The sequence below is a fragment of the Notothenia rossii genome (assembly GCF_949606895.1).
Source record: "Notothenia rossii genome assembly, contig: scaffold_24, whole genome shotgun sequence".
Taxonomy (NCBI): Eukaryota; Metazoa; Chordata; class Actinopteri; order Perciformes; family Nototheniidae; genus Notothenia; species Notothenia rossii.
The window spans coordinates 236,226-245,522 of NW_027640300.1; the positions used below are offsets into that span (position 1 = coordinate 236,226).

The 9,297-nt window shown below is 40.3% G+C and overlaps 1 protein-coding gene across 1 annotated transcript; it reads right to left on the minus strand.

Moving 5' to 3' along the window:
- Nucleotides 1–314: 314 nt before the first annotated feature.
- On the minus strand, nucleotides 315–4,844 carry LOC307026828 (uncharacterized protein). The gene is made up of 4 exons (XM_079694967.1): nucleotides 3,089–4,844; nucleotides 2,539–2,816; nucleotides 2,082–2,416; nucleotides 315–1,946 (listed from the first exon to the last, which is right to left on the minus strand). Exons 1-4 carry the CDS (start codon nucleotides 3,271–3,273, stop codon nucleotides 1,137–1,139), a joined length of 1,608 nt encoding a protein of 535 aa, XP_079551093.1. The 5' UTR covers nucleotides 3,274–4,844; the 3' UTR covers nucleotides 315–1,136.
- Nucleotides 4,845–9,297: the final 4,453 nt, after the last annotated feature.

Sequence of the window (9,297 nt, forward strand, 5' to 3'; positions counted from 1 at the left end):
CACCCTGGATTGAGATGATTCTTTGATACTTGACAGTTTTTGTTTTATTTTCATCTAAATGCAGGGATGATAGCTCATACAATAGAGATTACAAAGGTCTTTTATTTTGAAACTCTACATCAGAATGTTCTGATTCTCCCTGAGTGACTAGGTGGGGTGTCCTGCTATCACCCTGGATTGAGATCTGTCTTTGATACTGGACAGTGTTTGTTTTATTCCCATCTAAAAACAGGGATGATAGCTCATATATGTGACCTGCTCTATCATTTTCAGTCACATTGATCCTGAAACACATTTTGAGTTTGATACACTGTTGGAAAGATAAGATTCTTAGCTTTCTAATGATATCAATATTGTTTTTGTCCTCCAAATATTAAGCAAAATACGTCACTTTACATAATGAATGTCATCGAACCATGATTTTGAGAAAAAGGCCTTCAAAGTTTGCAGTACTTTCTTAGGTATTTATTCAAATGAACCATACCATAAAACGAATTCATCTAGAGCTGTTTGCACAAAAACACACACACACACACACACACACACACACACACACACACACACACACACACACACACACACACACACACAATATACTGTTCTCTTGTTGTCACTTTCATACATCAATACATGGAACAAAGGCACTCACATACACATGCACGCCGTACCAACGTGCACTCCCGTACACTCCCGAACTCACGTGCACGTTCATCAATTTATGTATGTATTTTGGTCATGTTTGAGCACATGCTTATGCGCACACATCTATTCCCATGTACATGGCCATGTGCACACCCAGACCACATGCACACCCGTACTCACGTGCACGCCCGTACTCACGTGCACACCCACACCCACGTGCAGAATCATCAATATACAATTTTTATGAAAAACACTATGAATAAATACTTAAATGAACTGATTGCATGTTAACCTCTAACAACATTAGAATCATTTGGCACAAAAGCTAATTTAGAGAAAGAAGCAAGCAACAGAACAGATAAATATACTACACAATATAAAAATAGCAAACAATCAACAGAGTAGCTAACAGTACTTAAAACCAATTTGAAATATATATTTACAGCATTTATAGAAGAATGACATAGTGTTGATGTATTATGCACTCTCACTCATTAAGGATGAGGTGTTAAGGGTTTGGGGCAGGTGATGTCTTTGGTGTCCTCAGTGCAGAACTCTCTGATCTTCTCAAAAAGATACCACTGCCGTTTTTCATCAAGCCCAGGGGGAGTCAGTTCAGTGGGACGTGCCTCCTGGTCAGTAAAGCACCCTGTGCGTAGCAGCTTGAAGGATTCTTCTTCTTTACGTTCAAACTCCTTGGCGTAGACCACTCCAGGCTCGGCACTGGTGAAGCGTAGGTGATGGTACCTCTTGATACCTGGAAGCGGTCTGAAGCTGGGGGCAAGGAAGTTGTGCCAGTCGTCTGTTTTGACGAAGGTCTCCCCTGACTCATTGCCAACCAGCTGGGGGATGTTGACTCCAGTGACGGTACTGGACCTGACAGCCTGGCTGATGTCCTTCAGGCAGGACACTGGTGTGCGGCGGAACTGCTGCTTAAACAGGCCAAAGCACCAGTCAGGTGCAAATTTGGTGTGGCCAGCAATAAGAAAGTTGAGGGAGATATCTTCATGGAGTCCCACCATGCACCGCCAAGCAAGGTACCAGAGGAGGTATCTGTTTTTGTTCTGACCAGAGCAGTTGTCACAGTGCAGGTGAACATGTTTCTCCCCAAGCCCATACTGAGAGAAGAAGTGGTGGAGGTAGGCAATGACAGCATTGGAACCCTTGCTGCTGCAATGAGCCTCATCTATGAGGTAGTTTACCTGCTGAGGAACACCTTCACAGCAGACACCAAACAGTCCACACTTCCTGGGAACCATAAAGTAAATGGGCCCGGGCTGGAGAGGGTCACTGGGGTAGTGAACCTGTAACACCAGACCAACAGATGAATTAACTAATGAGTGATCTATACTCTAATTCTAAAAATGTGTGAATATTCATATTGTTACATTCCAAACATTCTGGATTATCACAGCATTCATCACATTCACACACCTCACCTGCTGTGCATAGTCAAAGCTGTAGTGGATGGTGATGTCTCTGCTACAGGGTTGGTTGGGTCCTAATTTGACACCCAGCTCTCTAGCTGTTTCTTTACAGCTGGCGACCATCTCCTGGTAAGCCTGACGCTCCACCCCCACGGTGCGGAGGTGTTCTTCCTGCTTCCTGAGCTTCGCTGACTTGACACAGTCGGGAAAGTTGGAGCTGCGGTAGATGGCAATGTTGTTTTTCTGACAGAACCAACATAGGTCTCTCATCGGCCTCCCAATAATGACACTGGGAGTCAGCTCCTTCCACAGCTTCCTAAATGTGCTGTTGCCAGCAGCACGGTGACCTGGAAAGGTGATTAAAGACAAATATAGCATTGTTAGATTACTCATCATTAGTTTTCCATTGAGGTTTCCTCGTGTAAAAAACCCCCAAAAAAACAAGATTAAAATATAAGAAAATACCCACCCTTCTCCTGCATCTGAACCTTGTATTTCCGCCACACAGAGGACTTGGTCTCAGTTGTTGGTAGAACACTGATGTCCGTCCTCTTAAACCCTGGAATCCGTCCAGGAAGTGGCATGGCAAAGACATCTGCAAAGTTGGTAATGAACCGTACAATTCGCTGGATGTCTTCAAAGGACAACACCCTTTTGGTCACCACACGACCACCACGTCTTATCCTTGAGGCCAAGCCATGTTCCTTGAAGAACTTGATGATACCTGTCAGCTTGTCTTGAGAAATTCTGGAATGGTTTAAAACATCAGTCTTTGATTGTTTTTTATGGCTTTCTCTAATGTATGCATTGTAGTATATACATTGTCGTTGTATTTTTTCATTATGTAAAAGCATGTATATATATATATATTTATTTATTTATGTATTACTATTGCTGTAAATTCTGCTTCTATTCAGTTATTGTCAAACTCAGTTCAACTCATGCATGGCTTATTACCACTTCATTTGAAAATAGTAACACTACCAAAAGTGAAGTAGCCTTTTCAAAATCAAACTCACCCATGTAGAAACTTGAAAGTCTCCCGGCAGATTTTGTGCCCATCTAAGAAATAGGACGTTCTCTGCTGTTTCCGCTCCTTTTGGTGTCCTCTCTTTGCACAAGCGGTCTCTTTGGAGAGGTTTATGTTGGAGCTTATCTTTCCAAGTAGCACCAAATGCTTTTCACCTGGAAAATCATATAACATTGCATAATGTGTTGTGTCAATCACTCATCACACACAACTTAAATCTTTAACGTGTAACAGAACACACAGGCCCACCCCCCACACATTGCCTATAGTATTATGTTAAACACACTCCCATACACACATATTCTATCTATTATAAAGGGTAATAATAAGTACAGGCTAGTCTGGCAGTGACTCCAGAGTAAACTGCTCTCACATGAGATAATACATTTGTAGCTGCCTATCTCTGCAAATCTTTAGATAATTAGGCTGGGGCCACATGTGATTTAAGGGGTAGCCAAAAAAATATGTCTCCCCATGTGGATAAAATGTAGGGTTGAAACATTTATGAAAATGTTCACCACAATAATTTTTCAATGAGTATTAGCCAACTTTAAGTTGTAGGTGGTTATGTGAGCATTATTTTAATTGTTGTTATGTTTTTAACACTAACCCATACTCACACACACATCGTTACCACAGTCAAAGGTATTTAAATAATATAACGTTATAACGTTACTTACCATTAGTCATTTCATTCATTTGGTCTCATCTCTTGACCATCTCCTCAGGGGTGTAACGGGTGTAACAGGGAACTCCATCATTAAATGTACAGCTACACCTGTAGTCACGGGCCCTCTCAATCTCTTGAGCGCTGTCCTCTCTCACATAATGCCGTACGGACTGAAGTGTCTCAGCCACCGGGTCGTTCAGCAGTGGTTGTTCCTCTGTGGTGTCCTCATCCTCTTCAGCATCCGTGGTCTGAGGGCTGCTGTCAGTGTCAGGGCTGTCTGACTCTAAATCGGAGCCGGATAACGGGGAAACTTCAACCGGTGCCGTCAAAAAGTAATCAGTGATCAGCTGAACCCATTGCTCATCAGAGGCTGTCCCTCTCACAATGTTGGAGTTCAACAGTCTTGCGATTTGATCTTCTCTGGAATCCATCGATCTGATTAGCGGCTAATAAATTGTCAAAGTACGGAGGAAAAATATTTTCGTTTTACTGGGTGAAGGTCGCGAGGAATAATGTTGGTTTATATAGTGTGTGTGTGTGTGTGTTTGTGTATTTTGCGTTTGTGTGTATTGTGTTGGTTTCCCGGGGAAAACCCTCACAAGAAACACCGGCTGTTGTTATGCCAGCTGTGACGTTACGTTACTCCGTTCTCCGCTCGTAATGATGCCTTTACAAGCTTCAAAGTTGTATTTATCATCTGAATTTGGCAAAACAAGTTTAATATTCTGAAAGCCAAGACTTTGTTTATTTGAAATCAGATGAAAATAAACTATCACGGACTCTGCCGTGTTATTCATGATTACTATACGCTTTTCATTCATAATGTCAGCCGGAGGGAGGGGGGGCAGCGCTGCGGAAGAGCAGCGTGAGAGCTGTCATCTTCCCATTACAAGCTTCAAACATGTATTTATCGTTTGATTTTGGAAATAAAAGTTTCAGATTCTGAAAGCCAAGACGTTGTTTATTTGAAATCAAACAAAACACCAAAACCCCGAAAAACTAGTTTTTTACTCAAATCCACGTTTATTTTGAAATGAGCCGTTGCGACTTCCGACTGATTTCGATAGAGCGGGTCACATATGAGACTTCAAAGGTATTTTATTTTGAAACTCTAAAGCAGAATGTCCTGATTGTCCCTGAGTGACTAGGTGGGGTTTCCTGCTATCACCCTGGAGTGAGATGTGTCTTTGATACTGGAGAGTTTTTGTTTTATTCTCATCTAAACAGAGAGGGATGATAGCTCATATATGAGATTTCAAAGGTCTTTTATTTTGAAACTCTACATCAGAATGTCCTGATTTTTCTTCGGAGTGACTAGATGGGGTGTCCTGCTATCACCCTGGAGTAAGATAGGTCTTTGATACTGGACAGTGTTTGTTTTATTCTCATCTAAAAACAGGGATGATAGCTCATACAATAGAGATTTAAAAGGTCTTTTATTTTGAAACTCTACATCAGAATCTCCTGATTCTCCCTGAGTGACTAGGTGGGGTGTCATGCTATCACCCTGGAGTGAGATGTGTCTTTGATACTGGAGAGTCTTTGTTTTATTCTCATCTAAACAGAGAGGGATGATAGCTCATACATGAGATTTCAAAGGTCTTTTATTTTGAAACTCTAGATCAGAATGTCCTGATTTTTTCTGAGTGACTAGATGGGATGTCCTGCTGTCACCATGGAGTTAGATGAGTCTTTGATACTGGACAGTGTGTGTTTTATTCCCATCTAAAAACAGGGATGATAACTCATATATGAGACTTCAAAGGTATTTTATTTTGAAACTATAAATCAGAATGTCCTGATTCTCCCTGAGTGACTAGGTGGGGTGTCCTGCTATCACCCTGGATTGAGATGAGTCTTTGATACTGGACAGTTTTTGTTTTATTTTCATCTAAAAACAGGGATGATAGCTCATACAATAGAGATTTAAAAGGTCTTTTATTTTGAAACTCTACATCAGAATCTCCTGATTCTCCCTGAGTGACTAGGTGGGGTTTCCTGCTATCACCCTGGAGTGAGATGGGTCTTTGATACTGGACAGTGTTTGTTTTATTCTCATCTAAAAACAGGGATGATAGCTCATACAATAGAGATTTCAAAGGTCTTTTATTTTGAATGTCTACATCAGAATGTCCTGATTCTCCCTGAGTGACTAGGTGGGGTGTCCTGCTACACCCTGGAGTTAGATGAGTCTTTGATACTGGACTGTTTTTGTTTTATTCTCATCTAAAAACAGGGAAGATAGCTCATATATGAGACTTCAAAGGTCTTTTATGTTGAAACTCTACATCAGAAGGTCCTGATTCTCCCTGAGTGACTAGGTGGGGTGTCCTGTTATCACCCTGAAGGGAAATGAGTATTTGATACTGGACAGTGTTTGTTTTATTCTCATCTAAAAACAGGGATGATAGCTCATATATGAGATTTCAAATGTCTTTTATTTTGAAACTCTACATCAGAATGTCCTGATTTTTCTTCGGAGTGACTAGATGGGGTGTCCTGCTATCACCCTGGAGTAAGATAGGTCTTTGATACTGGACAGTGTTTGTTTTATTCTCATCTAAAAACAGGGATGATAGCTCATACAATAGAGATTTAAAAGGTCTTTTATTTTGAAACTCTACATCAGAATCTCCTGATTCTCCCTGAGTGACTAGGTGGGGTGTCATTCTATCACCCTGGAGTGAGATGTGTCTTTGATACTGGAGAGTCTTTGTTTTATTCTCATCTAAACAGAGAGGGATGATAGCTCATACATGAGATTTCAAAGGTCTTTTATTTTGAAACTGTCGATCAGAATGTTCTGATTCTCCCTGAGTGACTAGGTGGGGTGTCCTGCTATCACCCTGGATTGAGATCTGTCTTTGATACTGGACAGTGTTTGTGTTATTCCCATCTAAAAACAGGGATGATAGCTCATATATGAGACTTCATAGGTATTTTATTTTGAAACTCTAAAGCAGAATGTCCTGATTGTCCCTGAGTGACTAGGTGGGGTTTCCTGCTATCACCCTGGAGTGAGATGAGTCTTTGATACTCGAGAGTTTTTGTTTTATTCTCATCTAAACAGAGAGGGATGATAGCTCATATATGAGATTTCAAAGGTCTTTTATTTTGAAACTCTACATCAGAATGTCCTGATTTTTCTTTGGAGTGACTAGATGGGGTGTCCTGCTATCACCCTGGAGTAAGATAGGTCTTTGATACTGGACAGTGTTTGTTTTATTCTCATCTAAAAACAGGGATGATAGCTCATACAATAGAGATTTAAAAGGTCTTTTATTTTGAAACTCTACATCAGAATCTCCTGATTCTCCCTGAGTGACTAGGTGGGGTGTCATGCTATCACCCTGGAGTGAGATGTGTCTTTGATACTGGAGAGTCTTTGTTTTATTCTCATCTAAACAGAGAGGGATGATAGCTCATACAATAGAGATTTCAAAGGTCTTTTATTTTGAATGTCTACATCAGAATGTCCTGATTCTCCCTGAGTGACTAGGTGGGGTGTCCTGCTACACCCTGGAGTTAGATGAGTCTTTGATACTGGACTGTTTTTGTTTTATTCTCATCTAAAAACAGGGATGATAGCTCATATATGAGACTTCAAAGGTCTTTTATTTTGAAACTCTACATCAGAAAGTCCTGATTCTCCCTGAGTGACTAGGTGGGGTGTCCTGTTATCACCCTGAAGGGAAATGAGTATTTGATACTGGACAGTGTTTTTTTTATTCTTATCTAAATGCAGAGGGATGATAGCTCATATATGAGATTTCAAAGGTCTTTTATTTTGAAACTCTACATCAGAATGTCCTGATTTTTTCTGAGTGACTAGAAGGGGTGTCCTGCTATCACCATGGAGTTAGATGAGTCTTTGATACTGGACAGTGTTTGTTTTATTCCAATCTAAAAACAGGGATGATAGCTCATATATGAGACTTCAAAGGTATTTTATTTTGAAACTCTAAATCAGAATGTCCTGATTCTCCCTGAGTGACTAGGTGGGGTGTCCTGCTATCACCCTGGAGTGAGATGCGTCTTTGATACTGGACAGTTTTTGTTTTATTTTCATCTAAAAACAGGGATGATAGCTCATACAATAGAGATGTCAAAGGTCTTTTATTTTGAAACACTACATCAGAATGTCCTGATGTTTTCTCAGTTCTCTAGGTGGGGTGTCCTGCTATCACCCTGGAGTGAGATGCGTCTTTGATACTGGAGAGTTTTTGTTTTATTCTCATCTAAACAGAGAGGGATGATAGCTCATATATGATATTTCAAAGGTATTTTATTTTGAAACTCTACATCAGAATGTCCTGATTTGTTTTCGGAGTGACTAGAAGGGGTGTCCTGCTATAAACCTATAGTGAGATGAGTCTTTGATACTGGACAGTTTTTGTTTCATTCTCAACTAAAAACAGGGATGCTAGCTCATGCAATAGAGATTTCAAATGTCTTTTATTTTGAAACTGTACATCAGAATGTCCTGATCTTTTCTGGGTTCTCTAGGTGGGGTGTCCTGCTATCACCCTGGAGTGAGATGAGTCTTTAATACTGGAGTGTTTTGGTTTTATTCTCATCTAAACAGAGAGGGATGATAGCTCATACAATAGAGATTTCAAAGGTCTTTTATTTTGAAACTGTACATCAGAATCTCCTGATTCTCCCTGAGTGACTAGGTGGGGTGTCATGCTATCACCCTGGAGTGAGATGGGTCTTTGATACTGGACAGTGTTTGTTTTATTCTCATCTAAAAACAGGGATGATAGCTCATATATGAGATTTCAAAGGTCTTTTATTTTGAAACTCTACATCAGAATGTCCTGTTTTTTTCTGAGGGACTAGATGGGGTGTCCTGCTATCACCATGGACTTAGATGAGTCTTTGATACTGGACAGTGTTTGTTTTATTCCCATCTAAAAACAGGGATGATAGCTCATATATGAGACTTCAAAGGTATTTTATTTTGAAACTCTAAAGCAGAATGTCCTGATTGTCCCTGAGTGACTAGGTGCGGTGTCCTGCTATCACCCTGGACTGAGATGTGTCTTTGATACTGGACAGTTTTTGTTTTATTCTCATCTAAAAAAAGGGATGATAGCTCATACAATAGGGATTTCAAAGGTCTTTTATTTTGAAAATCTACATCAGAAAGTCCTGATTCTCCCTGAGTGACTAGGTGGGGTGTCCTGTTATCACCCTGAAGGGAAATGAGTATTTGATACTGGACAGTGTTTGTTTTATTCTTATCTAAATACAGAGGGATGATAGCTCATATATGAGATTTCAAAGGTCTTTTATTTTGAAACTCTACATCAGAATGTCCTGATTTTTCTTTGGAGTGAGTAGATGGGGTGTCCTGCTATCACCCTGGAGTAAGATAGGTCTTTGATACTGGACAGTGTTTGTTTTATTCTCATCTAAAAACAGGGATGATAGCTCATAAAATAGAGATTTAAAAGGTCTTTTATTTTGAAACTTTACATCAGAATCTCCTGATTCTCCCTGAGTGACTAGGTGGGGTGTCATGC

Bases quoted from the DNA above. Each gene is read 5' to 3' on its own strand.
- LOC307026828 (XM_079694967.1), bottom strand. From the start codon at position 3,273: ATGTTATATGATTTTCCAGGTGAAAAGCATTTGGTGCTACTTGGAAAG. The intron at 2,817-3,088 runs GTGAGTTTGATT...AAACCATTCCAG, and splicing joins ACTTTCAAGTTTCTACATGG to AATTTCTCAAGACAAGCTGA. The intron at 2,417-2,538 runs GTGGGTATTTTC...TCACCTTTCCAG, and splicing joins GGTTCAGATGCAGGAGAAGG to GTCACCGTGCTGCTGGCAAC.